The 19,843-nt window shown below is 41.9% G+C and overlaps 1 protein-coding gene across 3 annotated transcripts in view; it reads left to right on the top strand.

Moving 5' to 3' along the window:
- The window catches only part of LOC130911339 (zinc finger protein 391-like), an 82,650-nt gene that overhangs the window by 58,702 nt on the left and 4,105 nt on the right, over positions 1-19,843 (top strand). The window contains exons 3-5 of one of the 3 annotated variants that reach the window (XR_009062017.1): positions 278-1,714; positions 7,954-8,058; positions 9,302-9,528. The exons of 1 other annotated variant lie outside the window; for it this stretch is intronic. Coding sequence is in view for 1 of the 2 variants with exons in the window: in XM_057829221.1 (XP_057685204.1) it covers positions 278-1,434 (1,157 nt within the window). In the remaining variant the exon portion in view is untranslated. Of the gene's footprint in view, positions 1-277; positions 1,805-7,953; positions 8,059-9,301; positions 9,529-19,843 lie in introns of those variants that run through there. One more of the 3 variants, XM_057829221.1, reaches the window with a different exon arrangement.

Here is a 19,843-nt window from a genome sequence, read left to right as displayed (position 1 = left end):
AACTCATATGTCATTATCTCCCGTTTTACTTGGTCGATTGACTTCAGCCAAAAACGGGCGTGGAGCTCAACTTTGAAATGAGACCAACCAGTGGCATGTGGGTGACAAAACTACAGCGTGACGAGGCTTCAAAGATGATATGCGTAAACGTGTCGCCGCCGATACGTCTAGTGTTAAAGGTTAATCAGGTAGAAATGCTTTCCATGATTTTTTTTAAATGTTCATCCAAATGTTATTGATTTTTGGAGTTTATTATTGGTCTTCTTGTGTCTCGCAGGTTTAAAAAAATATCTTGGTCCTGAACGACTTGAGTCAGAGCCTCCTGGCTTTAAAGAGGAAGTTAAGCACCCACAAATGAAACAAGAAGAGCCAGAGCACCCTCAACTGCAAAAGAGAGAAGAGCAACTTCCAATCAAAAAGGAGGAGGAAGAGCTGCAATATGTTAAAGAGGAGGACGATATCACCAGGTGGACTGATGAGCCCTTGAAGATTGAAGAGGCTCTGAGTGAGACCAGGAAAAGGGCGGGGCCTCCAAGCGGCAGCAGCAGCTCAACAGGATTGCAAGCAAACGGCTTTATCGCTCCGCTTTCAGATAGCGACGACGCTACGTCACACTTGCCTGACAGTGATGATGAAGGTCATGAGAAAACTCACAGTGACGGCGAACTCTGCAAATGCTCTCAGTGTGGGAAAACCTTCGCTAATAAGTATACTTGCCGTACCCATATGAGGAGCCACACTGGTGAGAAACCCTTTGTCTGCTCAGTTTGTGGCCAAAGATTCAGACACAAGGGCACCTTAAAAATACACATCAGAACCCACACTGGAGAAAAACCTTTTTCCTGCTCATTTTGTGGCCAAGGATTCAGTCGCAAGAGGAATTTAACAACACACATAATAAACCACACTGGCGAAAAACCTTTTTCCTGCTCAGTTTGTGGTCAGGGATTCAGTCAAAAGCAAACGTTACAAAGACACACAAGAACCCACACTGGTGAAAAACCTTTTACCTGCTCAGTTTGTGGCCAAAGATTCGGTCAAAAGCACACCTTACAAAGACACAAAAGAACCCACACCGGAGAAAAACCCTTTGCTTGCTCAGTTTGTGGCCAAAGGTTTGGTCACAAGAGCACCTTACAAAGACACAAAAGAGCCCACAACAGAGAAAATCCTTTTGCCTGCTCAGTTTGTGGCCAAAGATATAGTCGCAAAAGCACCTTGCAAAGACACACAAGAACCCATAGTGGAGAAAAACCTTTTTCCTGCTCAGTTTGTGGTCAAAGGTTCACTGAGAAGGCAAACTTATCACAACACACAAGAACTCACACTGGAGAAAAACCTTTTTCCTGTTCAATTTGTGGTCAAAGATTCAGTCGCAAGAGCACCTTAAACACACACACAAGAACCCACACTGATGAGAAAGCTTTTTCCTGATCAGTTCCTGGTCAAGGGTTCACTCTGAGGGGCCGTTTACATGATGCGACAAATGTCACGCTTGCATTTATATGGTCTACCGTCTCTGTTCCGTCTCCATCCGGATGATCACACAAAACAATGATGAAATGAAATGTGAAAACAATGTAGAATTCATGTCATCCCTAGGGTACAGTGCCGTTTTACAAGGTGACAGCTAATGACGCTCTTCCTTGACAGCAACAACCTGCTCAGCCTGGAAGACAACATACCCACCCACTCCAAGCAGTGGCATCCACGGGTTTGTTACTTTAACTCTAAAAGTTGCAAAAATGCAAACATTAAAACTATTTAAATTAAAAATGTTATAAAATCAGTCAATTAAAGCAGACCTTCCACCATGTTTGCTGTTTTCAATGTTTAGCACCAGCGCTGCGCATGCCCAAAGTGACTTCTGCGAGTGCTCACATCATTGGCGCGAGAGCTTTCCATTTATATCGTTGCGGAGCAAGCCCCGCAATCAAATCTTTCCGCTTTGGAGGCCGAAAATGAAAAGTTTGTGTCTTTGTCTTCCGTTTCGCCTTCACATGGTGACGGCGAGGCCATTCAACAACACAATCTTTGCGTCTTGGTGTCGCAACATCACCTTGTAAACAGCCCCTAAGGCATCACTTGACAAATACCCACACTGAAGGAAAAACCTTTTTCCTGCTCAATTTGTGGTCAAAAGATTTTTTCTAAGGGAAACCCTAGAGTGCCTATGACAGCAAAAAGCATGTTTATTTCATATTTCACATTGTATTTTATGCTCCTGAAAGAAATGGACCGCTTGGATTTGTGTGGAAGCGATCAATTTTTATAATATTTAATTTTTTGAATTCCGTGCCATGAAAATGAATGACTTCCTGGATTGAGGGAGAATTTGACGTCACCAGGGTCAGTATCTCACAATACAGCATTGCTTTATCGCATGCAGATGGACTGTGGATTCAGCTGATTTTGCCGATTAATTCATTTATTTTTCGCATCATGCCAGCCCAATGTGCTACAGGCTTTTGTTGCTGCGCCAGGGAGAGGCGTGTGAGCCTTTTTGGCTTTCAAAAAGTTCCCATCCACCGTGGAGATTAGCCAAAACAAGTCCGACAACTGTGGGACCATTGGACTTACGAGGAAGTGAGTAACTACGTGTTTTGTATTATTTCAAATACTGGAATCATGGCACACGTTTTAATAAGGAGTTGGCTTGCATTTTGTGGCTAATTGTCCATCGAGAAGGCCACTCGGTAGACGACCGCCAGCCCCGTCTACCCTCTTTCTTTGCCCACCAATAGACCGCTGTTCTCGGGTTGGGCTCGGGCAGCCACGCGGTCCTCCGACTTCGGCCGGCGGTCTTTCTCCAGCTCCTTCCTGCTCGCAGCAGGGGAACGACGAGCTGTTACTTGCTCGCCGCTGATCGGTGAAGGCTGTCACCCTCGCCGCCGTGTGTGACATAAGTTGGGGTATTTTTGTGCCATTTTTTGTTTTCGAAAGACGAAAAAGACTGGAGCAGCCACTCGGCGGTCATTTTCCACCTGCTTCCCCCTCAACGAGCAGCAGGGGAACAACGTGCTGTAACTTGCTCGCCCCCCGGAGGTTTGCCAATGGGTGAAGACAGTCAACCCCGCAGCATGTGAAATGACCCGGGGGTAGTTTTGTGTGTTTTTTCTTTGTAACTTGCTCGCCCCCGGAGGTTTGCCGATTGGTGAAGACAGTCAACCCCGCAGCCATGTGACATGACCCAGGGTAGTTTTGTGTGCTTTTTCATTTTTGAAAGGGGACAATAACACTTGGAAACGCCTCTCGGTTCGGGTTAGCATGTCGGCTAGATGTCACGCCTTCTGCTTTGTTTACCCTCTTTCCTCCAAAGCCGGGGTAGGGAATTGACAAAAGCTGGACTAACTCCGGGGGCATAAAATAACGATAGGGAGGTGCTAGAAGTCGACAGTTTTGACCATTATGCAGTAATTTTGCCGTGTCGTACTGAATAAATGCATCTTTAATATTTTATATTCCATTTAGCACAAGACTTATTTGTCATGACCATACCATTTATTTGGCGATTGAAAAAAAATACTTAAAGAATTTCCTGTAAAAATATTGGAGTAGAGATTGAAACGACATTTTTTGCTCTGTCGTATTTTCCTCGTTCTGAATCTTCCCTCTCAATGGGCTGAATTCTAAATCAGATGAAATCGTGACCTGCCGACGTCATTCTCCAGCTGGGGACGTTAGAGCGCTATAATGACAGGCGGGGCTAAACGGCAGATTAAAAGACTAATTTCTCGTCATCTTCGCTTTGCCAAATTGTTGTATCTGGTCGAATTGTCTCAAAATATGATTCTAATTCACATAATAATGTTATTTAATATTTTTTTATGCTGTCACAGGCACTCTAACACAGGAGAACCCACACTGGTGAAAAACCTTTTTTTGCTCAGTTTGCAGTCAAGTTTTCACTGGAAAGCAGGGTTCTCCAACATATTCCACATAGGGCTGTAGTGGGTGCAGGATTTCTTTCCAACAAAAATTTGCACCAATCTAGTGTCTTACAAGTGTAATTGCAGTCAGGCTCTAATGATAGGAACAAAAACGAAGACCCACAGCGGCCCATAAGGACTGGATTGGAGACCCCTGCTCTAAAACAACACTTAAAAGTGCATACAAGAACCCACACTGGAGTAAAACCTTTATTTCAGCGCAGTTTGTCAACGATTCACTCAGAAGGATCAGGTTAAGAGACGTGTGTTGGTGTGAGAAGCGATGTTTTGCCTGTCGTCCATGCTGGCTTCATTTGTTTGTGCATGCAGGACGATTGTATTCTGTGGACCTTCTTCAAATCCTGTTTGCCTTTTTGGTGTGCTTTAGGGATGTCCCGATCCAGGTTTTTGCACTTCCGATCCGATACCGATATTGTTTTGCACTTCCGATCCGATACCGATACTGGCCGATACCGATACCGATCTATCTGAGCACGTGTTAAAGTTTAAAGTTATTTAGCCTCCTTACTTAGTTGTCAGACTCATGTTGAAAAAGGTTTTAGTAGTCTTGATAACAACTAGCCAGCTGAATTAGGTGAGTTTGAATAACACACAATGGTTGGTAACAAGAAACTGACCTGTTTATTCAGTGACAAACACAAAACATTATAAATATCAAACAGAAATGGCATAGTCACTCAGTAAAACGTGCAAATAATATTGTAAACTGTCTTAAAAAAGCAAAACACACCAACAACCTCAGTGGAAAATCCCACAAATCCCCCAAGCTATTAGATGCTTTTAATGTTTCATACATTAGTTACAAAAATTGTATAAAAAGCCTCTCAGGTTTAAATAAACGACTATTTCAGTATCAAGTTAACATTTTAAAACAGTAAATAAAATACTGAAGTCCCCATTCTGTATCAGCAGCTTTAAACTACATTCAATTCATTTAATTTTGCGAATCAACTGTTAAAAGTTGTTAAAATTGTTCCCGTTATTCAATAATTTCCCTTCTGTCTACTTTCGGCATGTGAAAGTTTTAAAACTGTTTTGAAGACTTCCAAGTTGTTTCAATCTGACGTCACTGGACAAAATGGTGCTCATGAAAACGTATTGAATGATAACACAATAATGAAGTAAATTAAGTTTATATGAGACGCCATGTATTTTTTTCTCATACAGTGAATTATCTTTGTTGTGCTATGTTTTTATATTGACGATCAGCAAAGGATGTAACTAAAAAAAGGCTGTTTATAGTGTGGGCTATATAACGCAGCCATCGTTTTTCCTCTACTATTTGATCACTTACAGGAAGGCAGGTTCGCTGAAGGTCAAAATGTCTTTGGATGGCCAAAATAAAAAACACCTCGTCGCGATCAGCCATCTTTGTTGTTTACATTTGCTTGGAACGTTTTGAGGTCGGAACTGGTACTATCCGAGTGGGATAAATCCGACTTCCCACTTCTCTGGAATGCAGCATAAGTGTTGGATGGTGCGTCTTTACTCACGAGAGATAATGGCTCGTCATCCAGAATGAATTCTTCGGCAATGACTCTTGTTATTCCCTGGGCTTTGGGACTGTCGAGTGCCAGTTTGTCATGCATAGCAAAAGTTTGTGCCAGTGTTAGTTGCGTAGGACCTTTCTTTTTGTCTTCGGTTTTCTTAACATACTCCTTATATTGTTTGTGGTGGTATTTCGCTAAATGCTTGATTAGGTTGGTTGTATTAAAACTTCTTACAGCTTTACCACTACGCTTCACTTTATTGTGGCATATGTTCCACTCTGCCTCTTCGTCTTTGTCGTCCTTTAAGGTGAAATGATCCCACACAGCTGACATTTTTACCGATAAAGTCTCTCGGTAAATTGGGAAACGGTAATGTAAATGTAGTGTGTTGAAGGTGTGCCATAAAATGCGGACCGAATTTTAGGGAAACCGAAGCAAGAACTGGAATGAATTAGGTAAATCGGTGCGCTAGAAAACCCGGAACGGATTTTGAAAAACTGATCGGAAGTCTGGATCGGAATTTTACCGATACCGATGCGCATTTTTTTCCACAGCGGCGTCCAATCCGATCCAAATATCAGATCGGGACATCTCTAATGTGCTTTATCGGAACCTTGTGTGAAGTGTATCCACTCTATTGTCAAAAGAACTAGCTCACCTGATTTAGAATGAGTTAATTGCGATGAAATTAAGTCGCATGATCGTTAGCAATCAACGATCAACCCAACTTGGCAATTGACGATCAGGCAAAAAAAAAAAAAAGATTTTCTCTCATTTTGTTGGATCCAGATTTTTTTTTACAATTTTGTTTACTTGATTTTTTTTCCTTGTTACTGCTGGTTTTAAAAATCTGCAATAAAAGTATCAAAACGTAGACTGCAGTTTAAACATTTTATTCACTGATGATGTAATTCATATAAAGTCAAAATACGCTGCCTCTTGGAATCTACACATCCCACAGATCTCACAAATACTCAACAATAAGTAATGTAATAAATGAATTAATAATGTTAATATTTTCATAATTGCATGAATATTACAAAAATGTGTATAAAAAATAACTGGCTCACAATTTAGGGTCTTTTTGGCAGTTATTTATAATTTTTAAAAAAAGCAAAAAGATAATGTCCCTTCAGGGTGAAAGACACCATTGAGAAAATGTTAATTTTCCATGACTATTTTAAACGTGCATCTTCAGTAACCCGTGGTTGACATTGACATGATATTGACCCACTAAGTTCAGTGGACGCACCGGCGCATCCTGTGCCATCTTACAAGCTTCATAACTTGGCGATTATGTCACCCACGCGCTTCATGGACCCCTCATTCGAAAGTGTGGAAGTTTAACATCACCCTCATTTTTACTTGAAGTCAATAGACCAAGTAAAACGAGAGATGATGCTCTTTGAAAGCCCCTCCTCGGTGCTTTCTCCTAGTAAATGTAATGAACAACCACAATGGGAGTACAGTGGTACCTCGACATACGATCGCTTCGATACACCATCTTTTCGACATCCGACGTAAAATTTGACTCGACATTTGTTTCTACATCCGACGACATGTTTGAAATCCGACGATCTATGACAACACCACAGTGTCTTTGTTTTCCCGCAAGACTGATGCAAGGCAGATTTTCATGTGAGAGGAATCAACATGGATTCCAACAATGCTAGTGTAGGTAGTGAAAAAAAGGAAAAAAGGTGATGCTTACCATAACCAGTGACAAGAATGGAATAGGTACCGTTCTCGCACACACCATATAATTGTTTGCATTAGTCTAACACATTCATCTAACTATAGTTTAGGCAGACTTCACTCCATGCCCTTGAACACAGTAAAGTGAATCACCTTATCGGGGCTCATGAGGGGGAAATGGAAAAATGGTACCATTTCTCGTAGGCACCGACTAACTGTTTGCATTACTCAAACACACGTAATATAATTAATCAGGGAATAGTATAATTTCTCATATTTACTGTAGGACTGAACTACTCTAAACACACCTAATATAAAATAAATAGCACACCATAGTTTAATGAAAAGAAGCAGAATAGATACACAACGACATCTTTTCACAGAAGCCCAACGTGTGCGTCACGAGCAAGATTGACGCACCAACGATCGCAATCATTTCTCCTGGCCACAACAAGGACAAAGAGCAGCGCGCTTTGTCCTAAAACAAGTAGTGCCAGCCCGGATAACAAAGTTGATAGCGGGCGCTTGGGACGTCAAGACCAGCTTTGGTCGCTGTGGCAACCACGTCCCATCCACGAACCTAACCGCCCAAAACTGGCCACAGAGGGATGGTCCCGAAACAACACTCAGCCACACCTTCGGCCCGGCCTGCTCCACCACGGATTTAAAAAACACTGGGCACTGAGATCACACAGATTTTGCTGCTCGAAAACATTTTCTATGTAGCCTTGTTTTGGATCAAGAATTGTTCCTCCGTCGTCTGTTTTTTGCCTTGTTTTTGACCATTGTCGACGAATAAATTGTCAACCTGTTTTCAGTGAGCCTTCTTCAAACTTTTGGAACATGGAGTCAAATGGAGTTTGGAACAAAGGGGTAACACAAGAGGTGAACGCGCGGAATATCTGCCCTCCCAGTTGGCGCACGTAAGTGTTAAGCAGCGGAGCACCACTTCTTTCGGCTGTTGCCGTTTTCTGTGCGACTTGGCCCGGGGGGTGAATTCCAACAATATGAAGATCGATATGATAGAAAAATATGAGCGTGGGGTGCACATCCGTGAAATGGCTCGCTCAACAATACAGCCGTAGACGCTCTATGACGGTCCTCCTCCGTTCGCCAGTTTTTGTAAGTTAAGGTGGCAATTATTATTGTGGTAACATCGCCAAAGAAATCGTCAGCTTTCTCATCTTTTATTCCATCAACTTGTGCCTACTGTCCCCCACAGCAAGTAAACTAAGTGAAAGTGAAAAAGGCTCACTCAGCCACACGATGCCTTCAAGTACACCACGCAAATACTTTCGCCACATTAGAACCCGGTTTGTTACATTATTAAAGGTATCATTATTATTATTGCTTTTATTATTATTCCGATATCATTCATAATGTGTTTGTTTTGCTCTTTGTAATTGATATTTGCAATAGTAACGATATTTATTGAAAATTTAGTGTAAGTTTTCGGGCTATGGAATTAAATGGAATTATAATGTATTCGTATGGGAAAATCCTGCTCGACATACGACCATTTCGACTTACAAACAAGGTCCTGGAACGAATTAACTTTGTATGTAGAGGTACCACTGTATATCCGTCATGATCCGCTGCTGGTTAGATTTTGTTTCCTTGGGAGCATTCTCGACATCGCACCAGCAGCGAGTTCCAGCTAATCAACACTAATATATAAATGATGGCGAACCAAGACAACGATGCCGAGAGATTAGGTTGCTGGTCGCCATTCACACATACTGTTTTTGAGTCGCTTTGTATTTGTCATCTAGTTCGTCAGACGTCTTAGTTTTGTGATCCTCTGCCTTGTGCAGGTATTGAGTGTATTTTTGTCTTTTTGGCTCTCTGACCACCGCTCAGTTTTCGCGTTATTGATCCCCGTTGACCTATTTGTCACGGACCTCTTTTGATATTCCCTTTTTTCCGCGGTGGCGTGTTTTGTTTTTTATGTGATTAATAAATCCCCGAACGCTTCCCCTCTGTTGACTGGTTTTGGGTCCAGTCTTGTTCTCTGTATTCGCAGACCGTAACAATATCAAACTCCCATGTGATACATTCAAACTGTTCAGACCATAAGGACACTCAGATTCGTATTCTATGCGTCAAAGCAGCTGAACAGGACAAGTTAAATAATAAAATAAACACACTGAGGATGTTGTGTTACAGTGTGCCACTTACCACAACAGCAACCCAAGTGAACCACTTCTCTCGCACCCAAGCAAACCGTGAGGGAAAGTTCCAGGACTTTGAAAAGAAATGGCAATTCAAGCACATCGCATCCAGTCCTGGGCACGTCCAGTCAAATGGTCAGGCGGAAGGACTGTACACTGTGAAAAAGTCGCTGTTTGAACATCACAACACACCACTGGATGGACTTGCTTTTGTCACAAAAGGTGTGTGAGGCTTCTTTTTATATCAACCTAGCTCCACTGGCAGAAAAGGGACACTAAACCGTTTCAATTTCAAACACCTTTATTTAGGAAAGACTTAAAAACATTTTTTTAAGCAGCATTCTAAAAGACATAAAATGAATATCCAGTTAAAATCAGGTTAAGGTCTCGGCCTGGAGGCACGCCTGTCCACGTCCGTCCAGGCATCCTGGCGTCCGTATGGGCTCCCTCTGGGCCGCTTGTGCCTATCTGTGGTGGCTCCCTCCCGCTTGTCTCTGTTCCGTTGATTGCGTGCATCCATGGTTTGAGGCCGTGGCGGCTCCCTCCAGGCTGCCTCGCCAATCTGGCGTCCTCTCATACACCGCATTTGTTCCTATATAAGTCGCATTGGACTATAAGCCGCAGGTGTCCACAATGTGTTTATTATCGGGTGACCAAACGTCCTCCTTTGCCCGGACATGTCCACTTTTTACATCCTGTCCGGCGGGGTTTTATAATTTCTTGAAAATGTCCGGCTTCTCGACTGATGCTTTGCACAGAATACTACGGCACTATGCTGCCAGTGACGTGATCACAGAGAGCCTGCCCATTTGTTAAGACTAGTGTTCAATACCTATAAAATCAAATGCTCATGTACCAAAAGTGTAGTTAAGTCGAAAATACATTTATTCTACTTTGGATACAAATTTGCGCACACGTGAGCAGTCACAGACTGACTTTATCATCGCGTCAACTGTCAATTTTAATTCACAAACAAACCTTCGTGAGTCGTGCCGACAGGAGCTTACAGGCTATCGGTATTTTCACTTGCTAAACTTACCTTTCGGCAACTGTTGCCTTCTGTCGGAGCTTTGTACTGGTGTGATTTGTAAAATCCCGTTTGGTGTCGCATCGTTACCCAGCTGATTTATTTTATTTTGTTTGCGTGTAATTTAGAACATTGAATGAGAATAATAACAGTGGTAATAACAATTTTTCATCGACAATTGTAGTGATAGTCTGGAGGCTACGGTTTGATTTACATGATTTCACTGGAAAGCGAAATGAGCTTTTTGTTAAGGCTGGATTTTCGACAGAATAGGTATTATTTAGAACATTATTTCAGATTATTTATTTGTTCAGTAAGAATTGAAAATACAGCTATTATGTTGGTCAAGGATTCGCCAATACAGAAGAGGCCTTTTTTTTTTAAATCACTATTTAATTCCAGTGTTTTTTTGTTGTCGTTTTTTGCGTTAACATTTTAGGAATAACAAAGCCTGTTCGGTAACCGCTGCGAAATTGAATTTTCTATATTTGTTTTATTTTTTGATAAAACTGAAATTTTCTATACAGATGGAGGAGGTATACTTTAAATATATTAAAGTAATAAGGCATCTTTAAGTGAACTTCAAGTAAAATTCAAGTGTCTTGAGGCCGGGCCGAGTGTCCTGCTTTTTGGAAATCAAAATATGGTCGCCATAATTTATTATATTATATTTACAGACTAAACATCTTTAAACATCCACATGTAAGCAGAGGTGTAGCAAGGGTCCCCGGGCGGCCCAGGCAACAACATGGGGCCTTTCAAGCGTGTGCAAGTAAGGGGATAAGTTGGATTTGGAGCAATAGCATATTTAATAAAAGTCTAATAACGCCTCGCTCTCATATACTTTTTAGGACACTCAAAGAGCCCCCCCAATTGCATTATTCATTCACTCCACACTCGGTTTGCCTAATGGGACGCGACGCCTCTGCATGTAAGCCAAACCAGACTATACAGGATTCAAAGCAAGGAAAATAGTATCGATTTATAATCTGAAAATTATGGTCAATACGTTTTTTGTGTACATTGTTGACTACTTAAAAGGAACTAACACACCTGATTTGAATGTTTGTCTGGGCAAAAATGGGGAAATGGGTTAATTGCATGAGCAATTTTAGCTGTTTTTTTTTTTTCTGCTGAGTATTACGGTGATGCAATTTCCCTTCTCAGTCACGACAATTGCAAAACGTGTGAATGTGACGCAGCCAGGGATTACAAGAAGCGGCGTGCTGTTTATTTTTACCACGTAGTGGGCTAATTTTAGCATCATTAGCGGATCATAATAAACATAAATGATGCTCCCCCCTCTTTCCACCCACATGGAACTCTTTGCCGTTTCCGGTCTGTCGCAATGACCGAGGTTAAAGAAAGTTGAGGTTAACCCTCACAATGTGCTCGCCCTTCATTTGAAAAAAGAAGTCATAAAAGAGCATGAGTCAAGCTTGTCTAGTTTTAGTATTTGACTATGTAACTGGAAGGTGACTACTGAAGGCATTAGTCAAAAGTATTTTTTAATTCCACTGAAATTAAGAGTGAATTGAATTTCCACTTTGACCTTAAGGCCTGTTTGTCAGTCATTTCCTCAACCTTCAGTTTCCGCAACAAAGTTGACATTTGCCACATTGTGAGACCCTAAAATGCCTTCATAAATTAAGTTTCATATGGAGTTGGCAAGAGCGGCATAGGTCCTCGAAGTTGAATCTAAAGCAGTGATGTCAAACCGCAGTGGGTCCCGGTCTTTGTTCCAACGGATCCAGCACAGACTGTTCAACCTATGTGGTTTCTGCTAAAACAAGAAGCACCCCCAATGCCAGTGTTGTGCATGAACGCATTCATATTATGGGCCAACATTAACTTAAAGTGCTTGTGACACGAAAAAGCATGTTTATTTCATAATACACGCGGTATTTTATGCTCCTGAATGATATGGACCGCTTGGATGTGTGTGGAAGCGATCGCTATATTTATTTAGTTTTTTGAATCCCGCGCCAGGAAAATGAGTGACTTCCGGCTTCGGTCTCGCATTGAGGAGGAGGGCGCTGTGACGTGTACGGTAGAAGACGTCCTCTTCACGCTACAGTGTACTGTTGTGTATGAGGACGAAGGATTCAGCTGATTTTGCGGATTAATACTTTTATTTTTTGCATCACGCCAGCCAAACGGCTGCAGAAAAATCATTCTGTATGCGGGAGAGGCGTATGCGCCTTTTTGGAGTTTCAAAAGGTTCCCATTCACCTTGGATATTTACTGTGGGACCATTGGACTTACAAGGAAGTGAGTAAACATCTTGTTTTGTATTATGTCAAATACGAATACAGTGATTACAAAGTAAACACTATAAAATTCCTTTTAATAAAGGACTACTTACGTTTGATCATTGATAGGCATGTAAAAAGCTATCCTCACGCTCATTAGCAGTTAGCTGTTAGCACGTTAGCTACACAACAATTCCAGCCACCCTCCTCCAGGGAACGAACTGTAAATTGCTCTCCGCCGGGTGGTTTGCCGATCCGCAAAGAAACTCGACAACCGGGTCGTCATGTCAAATAATCCAGGCTAGTTATGTGTGATTTTCCACTTCGAAGACTTTGAAACATCCCTCGGTTCGGGTTAGCATGTCGGCTAGCTGTCACTCCTTCTGGTCTGTTTACATTCTCCGAAGCTGGGGAGGGGAAATGACATATGTCCGATTTAGGTGTCATAAAATATCGTTCGGCAGGTGTGACAGTAAAGGTAAAGTCGACTGTTTTGACCATTATGGAGTAATTTTGCCATGTCGTCTTGAATAAATGGATTTTTATTATTTTATATTCCATTTAGCACAAGTTATTTGTCATGACCATGCCATTTATTTAGCAATTGGGGAAAGTACTTGGGTAAAAAGAATATCCTGTAAAAATATTGAAGTAAAGAGACAGAAACAATGACATTTTGCCGCTCTCTTCGTCGCGTTTTCCTCATTGTGAATAGTTCCCCCTCGACGGGCTGACTGGTCCTTCTCAAGCCATTTGTATAGCTATTGGGGAAAAGTACTTGGATAAAAAGAATATCCTGTAAAAACATTGAAGTAAAGAGACAGAAACAATGACATTTTGCCGCTCTCTTCGTCGCGTTTTCCTCATTGTGAATAGTTCCCCCTCGACGGGCTGACTGGTCCTTCTCAAGCCATTTATATAGCTATTGGGGAAAATACTTGGATAAAAAGAATATCCTGTAAAAATATTGGGAGTAGAGAGACTGAAACAATGACATTTTGCAGCTCTCTTCGTCTCGTTTTCCTCGTTCTGAACACTTCCCCCTCAATGGGCTGAATAGTAAAACCGATGAGCCTAGTCTACCGCTGACGTCATCCACCTGTTGGGGACGCTAAAGCCCTATAATTGTAGGCGTGGCTAACCGGCAGATTAAAAGACTAATTTCTCGTCATCTGCGCTTTGCTAAATTGTTGTATATGGTCGAATCGTCTCAAAATATGATTCTAATTCACATAATAATGCCATTTAAGACTTTTTTTCTGGTGTCGTATGCTCTTTAACGCATCATATTTTTGTTCTATGAGCATTACTGTGAGCGTGCTCATTCTAACGGTTGTGAGCGGCACCTCATCACCTTCATCACTTCATTCATTGTCAAGGAGTGGTGTTGTGCTGCAGAGAACATACGTGACTACTGCAGTATATGTGATGTTAACTTTTTTATTTTTTTATGCACCGTAACTCTTGCGCACATCTCACTCGATATAATCAGGGGTGCACATAAGTGGTCCGCATGCGCACATGCATACTGGACGTAGACAAACGCGCTGGCCCTCAACGGTTTCCATACGCTTTTGCGTACCGATGGCTGACCACTGTATTTGCGGCGGACACGAGAAAATAACTTCTCAAAATGTCAAAGAGGCAGGCCACACTGAGTAATTACTTCCGTGTTCCCCCACCCCCGTCAAAAGACAGACAGACGACAGAGACGTCACCGGACCTCCCGAAAAAAAGGACATTTGCTGAAAAGTGGCTACAGGAGGTACCATGGCTAGAAGCAAATGATGCTCGCACGGAAATGCGGTACAAAATGTGCCGTGAGAATCCCAATGTCGCCGATAAGAGCAGCGCATATTATGTAGGGTGAAAGAATTTCAGCCATCCAAACTTTGAAAAGCACGAAAAAAACCAGCATGTGGCAATTAAGCAAACTATCGATGTCAAACAGGACCCCACTCGCCCTATGGACAAGTAAAGGTAATGAACAGCGACATGCACTGACAAACGTGTTTTTACTCCCATTTTACAAAGCTAAACATGCACGTTCAATGAGGTCTTATGAGGAGGACATCCCACTTTTAAAAACGCTTGGAGTTAATGTGGGAGCCGCATAATGCCCTTTATTTTGAACTGGTGCTTTTTATTTCTTTACATTTCACTTCAAAGTAATGGCAATTTTGTTGTGCCAGTTGATGTTAATCAAGCATTAATTGTTAATATAATTAATTAAAGTTAACTGGCTCTAAGTAAAGCTTGTCATAAATTTATAGCATCAGGCGGGTTGGCTCTCAAGCTCAATGAGGACCAAGTCACATCTCCAGGTCCTCCTCTGAGAACCTGGGCAAAAAAATTATGTCCACCCCTGGATATAATATAACCTATCATGTAATAAAGCAGTGATTTCCCCCAAGCAGTGTTTGTCACTAAGCGTTACTGTAATCTGATTGTTTTAGTAACGAACAATCTAACAAGTTCATTTTTCCAAACCAGTAATTTGATTAAAGTTAGTTTCCTTAACGAGGGCTATGCGCAGTGGTGGCAACCTCTCCACCCGTGCGTGGTAAAAATGATTCAGGACAGCATGTCTTGACGTTCAGCCAAAACCGGCGTATTTATTTCAGCATTCACAACTTATAACACATACTCGCATGGGTGCGCTCCACACAGCTCTCAGTGATGGGCAGGATTACGTCACAACAAAAAGCATTGAGCACACATTTGCTACCGTAATATATTGAATAAGGGCGTACACGTAAAACAATGCTTCCTTAGTGACTATTTTGCAATTGCCTCATAATGTATTTAGAATGAAGAATACTGTAGTCATGTACAAAGAGCATTTTGAATAGAAAATGTTGCTTTTGAGTTTGGAAGTGACATCATATGTTTTCTCAGCGGGGTACAAAAAGAAATGAGTCACACCATGCCGTGTGAGCGCTGAGAGTCTGCGGCCATAACGACATAGCCTAGCTACCTCATCAGGTTGCAAATAATGAAAGAGGCTGGAGAGGAGAGGTACCACGGACGGCTGCATTTGGAACACTGGAAATACAGCCATGGTTTAATATTTTCGTCCAGTAAAGATGACAAAATATCTCCCTGCGTTGCAAACTTTGCACTGGCTAAAAAACACTGTCGACCTCTAAAAACCCCTAATCCAGGTCAAGGAACCACTTGGAATTACAGCACAGCACAGCACAACTCGAACCAATGCCTACAGGTAACGAGACAGCCAGCACTTCTACAGTTTGTAACCAGCCTTTACGTACATTTTATAGTCAGTTTGTAACCATAGGCAGAGTTTGACTTTTGTGGAAGGGGGGGCAAAAAATTTTGATGACCCTGAAACAAAAGTCCCAAGTCTGGACACGCCTCATCATTTATGAGTTTTCTATATTTTCACTACTATTTTCATTGTAAATTCTTACTAAAGGTATCAAAACTATGAATGAACATGTGGAATGATGTACTTGGCAAAAAAAAAAGTGAAACAACTGAAAACAGGCTTTATATTCTACTTTCTTCAAAGTTTGTTCAATCTGTTTCTGGACCAACAGCAGGGGTTAATTTGTGCCGGAACACGCCGGAACAGGATCCACCACCTCTTGATTTTGGCGTCCCTGTGTTCCGGGCAGATCCGTTACCTCTCGTGTGTAGAAAATAATAATAATATAAAAACTTTTTTTTTTTTAATGTATTGTATTTTAACGTTGACAAAGAGTCTAACGCTTAGCTACAGCCCCTTTCACATGCTCTGAAACACTGGGAATGTCGCGGGATTAACCCGTGTAGCAGTTGTGTGTGAAAACAATATCCGTGTCGACTGACACAGAGATTACGCGGGTATTAGGCGGTTCGTGTCCTAGTGTCATGTCCGTGACTTATCCAGGAAGCGGTGTGCGTGAAAGCAGGTGTTAAATTCCAGGGAGCACGATGGCTGATAAAGCTAAATATCATAGCGGGTTATCGTCACTTCCTCCCGCTTCGCAGTAAAACGCAAAGCGGTAAACATTGCAATTATAAACATAGCAAGCGAGAAATAGCTAAATTAAATTGAAAACATAACCAAATTAAAATGTCCAAATATTACGTTCGGGTCAGGCCAGGCCGGGCTTCTCACTCGCTAACTTTTTAAAATAAATATATATTCATATATGTATACACATGTATACGATTTTTGGATGTTAAACTAAGAAATACTTGTTATAAGTAAATAACTTGAATAAAAAAGCAAAGGCGCAGTATATGGTCATTGCAAACAGTATAAGTGCAGAACCAGAGCGTGCCATGCCCCCTTTTTAATCTTCCCCTCTGTGTGTCCGCAAAGCCGCATCTGCTTATTTAGATTTAACAGACTTTTCCAGCCTTATTTCGTTGTGTAAATGCATTTAAAATGATCATAAAAATATGTAGACTATTTAAACATTGAGGAAACTTGCGATTTTTTTCTGCCAACTGAGAATTCGTTACCTTTTACGCAGACATTGTCACAAATGTGATCCTTTTTAATCTTCCCCTTTGTGTGTCCGCAAAACCGCAGCTCTTTGTATTTAACAAACTTTTCCAGCGTTATTTCATTCTTTAAATGCATTTATAATGATCATAAAAATATGCAGACTTTTTAAACATTGAGAAAACTTTTTTTTTACCAACTGAGAATTCGTTACAAAAGGCACAGGCATCGTCACAAATGTATTAACACAAAACGCAACCAGTCTGTTTTCCCAAGAAGCAAGCAGTGTTGTCCAGGTCTGACTGGCGCATCCCACCCTTTTCATCCTTATCCTGAGTCCTCACAAATAAAACATAAAATTTCAAGAGGTTTGGGGGTTTGAGCTTGAGCTTACAAATAAAATATATAATGTTGTTGTTTTTTTCGGGCTTGACCCTTCAAATCAAGTTAATTGACCGGGCTCGGGCCGGGCTTTAATGCCCGCTCGGGTCGGGCTGGATTTTTTAGGCCCCATTTTACCACTTGCCACCACTTACAGTCTTGGAGAGCTTAAATTGGCTGGAGTTACGACAAAAATTACGTACATGACCGATTTATAAAATCGCGCCAGCAGCTCTCCCCGCACAGAGAGCGGTAGTGGGCAACGCGGGACAAGTCTGTGAAAGCGTCCAAGCCGCTTCGTTCTCGGGACATCTTTTCATCCCGCGTCACCTTACATGGGAATTTCCCTGGATATGTGTGTGAAAAGGGCTGTAGTGATATATTTGGTGATGAGTCCCGAGCCATGGATTAATCATCAATAGCAATGTTATATCGCTGACTGTTTACAGTCCCACCTTTGTTTATATGGGCAATTGCCCGTGCTGTGCAGAATATATCCTAAATAATTGTAAATTGTTGTCATAACATTTATACCCTGGATATTATCTGAAATTGAGGCTTGTAAGTCCCACAGCATGGCAAGTGGGCATTTGCGTGTTGTTTTCGACACCAGTTTTTGCCTGTGTTCCGGGACCTGAGCGTGTCTAGTCATCCCTGCGCTGTCATATGTACTTTGCGTTCCGGCAACATATGATTTACAAATTAAGCGCTGACCAACAGGTCCGGACCTGTTGGTCCAGAAACAGGTCGAACACCTGCTTTTGCGGAGTCCTGCCTCACTTCTATGACCAGTGTGACTGACTGACTCTGTTCTGCTGCTTCCTGATCTTCCTCTATCACTGATGCTGGCTGTGGATCATCAAGGGGGGACTACTGTGAAGGTTGAGGAGCAGCGGCTTACCTGCCTTTGCATTTGGGACAAAATGCATAATTGATGCTACTACAATCTAACGATATACTGGCTGGCAAGCGGGGTTGCCAACAAATTCATACGGGGCGCTGTGGCCACCCCTGCTGGTGCAACTTTAGACTTAAAGAGATGCTTGTGGACAAAGCTCCATTTTTATTGTTTTTCCCTGACTGAAAAGTTTTTTTCTGTTATATTCAATTTCTTTATTCACAGACAAGGTTGAATGGTCTTAAGACAAATGTTTATTTTTTGCATTCCTGGATAGTTGAGAGATTATAAATGAGTTTGTATTTATTGTGTATGTTAAGATAATTTAAGTCATGTTCAATTCAATTCAATTTGTATAGCCCTCAATCACAACAGAGGTCTCAAAGGGCTTTACAGAGGCAATATGATACACAATTAGAAATGAAGCAACAAAGATGAATAGATACAGTTCAAGTCCTGGGTATCCCCTATCCTTAAGACCCTCCATGCCGGCAAGGAAAAACTCCAAAAACTCCAGAGTCAATTGGGAGAAAAATGAGAAACCTTGGGGAGTACCACAGTCAGGAGAGATCCACTCCCAGGACGGATAGACAGGAACCCCAGAACGGCTAATGGGAATTAGCAAGCGAAATTGTAGTCCGTAAAAATACAGTGGAGTAAAGGAGCAAGAAGAGGTCCCTCTCGTCAGATGAGACGGGGGTAGCAGCGAGGACGTCAATCCAGCCAGGGGTCCGGACAGTCAGGAGGCTGCAGCTGAAAAATAGCCCCTCCCCAGAGGGGAGGGGGGAAAGGGGACACCGGGTGACTAGTGATGAAGAGACTAGACAACTAGATATTAACATTGGAAAATAGAAATAAAGTAAGACAAGTGGTAGGTAGAGTAAGAAAAGGAGATAGAACTCAGCGGCTGTACTGCCCCCAGCATTATAGCTTCTAGTGCAGCTTAAACTAAACTGTGAGTCTACTCCGACTTCAACTAGCCTAACCATAAGCTTTGTCGAATAGGAACGTTTTTAATCTAATCTTAAATGTGCAGACTGTCTCGGCTTCTTTAATAGTAGCTGGAAGCTGATTCCATAAAACAGGGGCTTGGTGGCTAAAGGCTCTAGCTCCGACAGTACTTTTATAAACCCTGGGAACTACCAGTAGACCTGCATTCTGAGATCGGAGTGTTCTGTTGGGGCGGTATGGAACGAGAGCATCGGTGAGATAAGATGGCCCCAACCCATTAATGGTCTTAAATGTAAGAAGGAGTATTTTAAATTTAATTCTAAACTCGACTGGAAGCCAGTGAAGTGCCTGGAGCACAGGGGTGATGTGCTCTCTTCTATTGGTTCCTGTTAAAAGTCTTGCTGCTGCGTTTTGGACTAGCTGAAGACCTTTTAGAGAGTTTTTAGGACAAGCTGCAAGTAGGGAGTTACAGTAATCCAATCTCGATGTAACGAACGCGTGAATTAATTTTTCTGCATCGCTTTTAGATAAAATATTTCTAATTTTGGCAATGTTGCGCAGGTGAAAGAAAG

Source organism: Corythoichthys intestinalis, unplaced genomic scaffold (genome assembly GCF_030265065.1).
Source record: "Corythoichthys intestinalis isolate RoL2023-P3 unplaced genomic scaffold, ASM3026506v1 HiC_scaffold_28, whole genome shotgun sequence".
NCBI classification, from domain to species: domain Eukaryota; kingdom Metazoa; phylum Chordata; class Actinopteri; order Syngnathiformes; family Syngnathidae; genus Corythoichthys; species Corythoichthys intestinalis.
The sequence above is the reverse complement of the archived record's forward strand: the minus strand, read 5'-3'. Positions and strand labels throughout refer to the sequence as shown.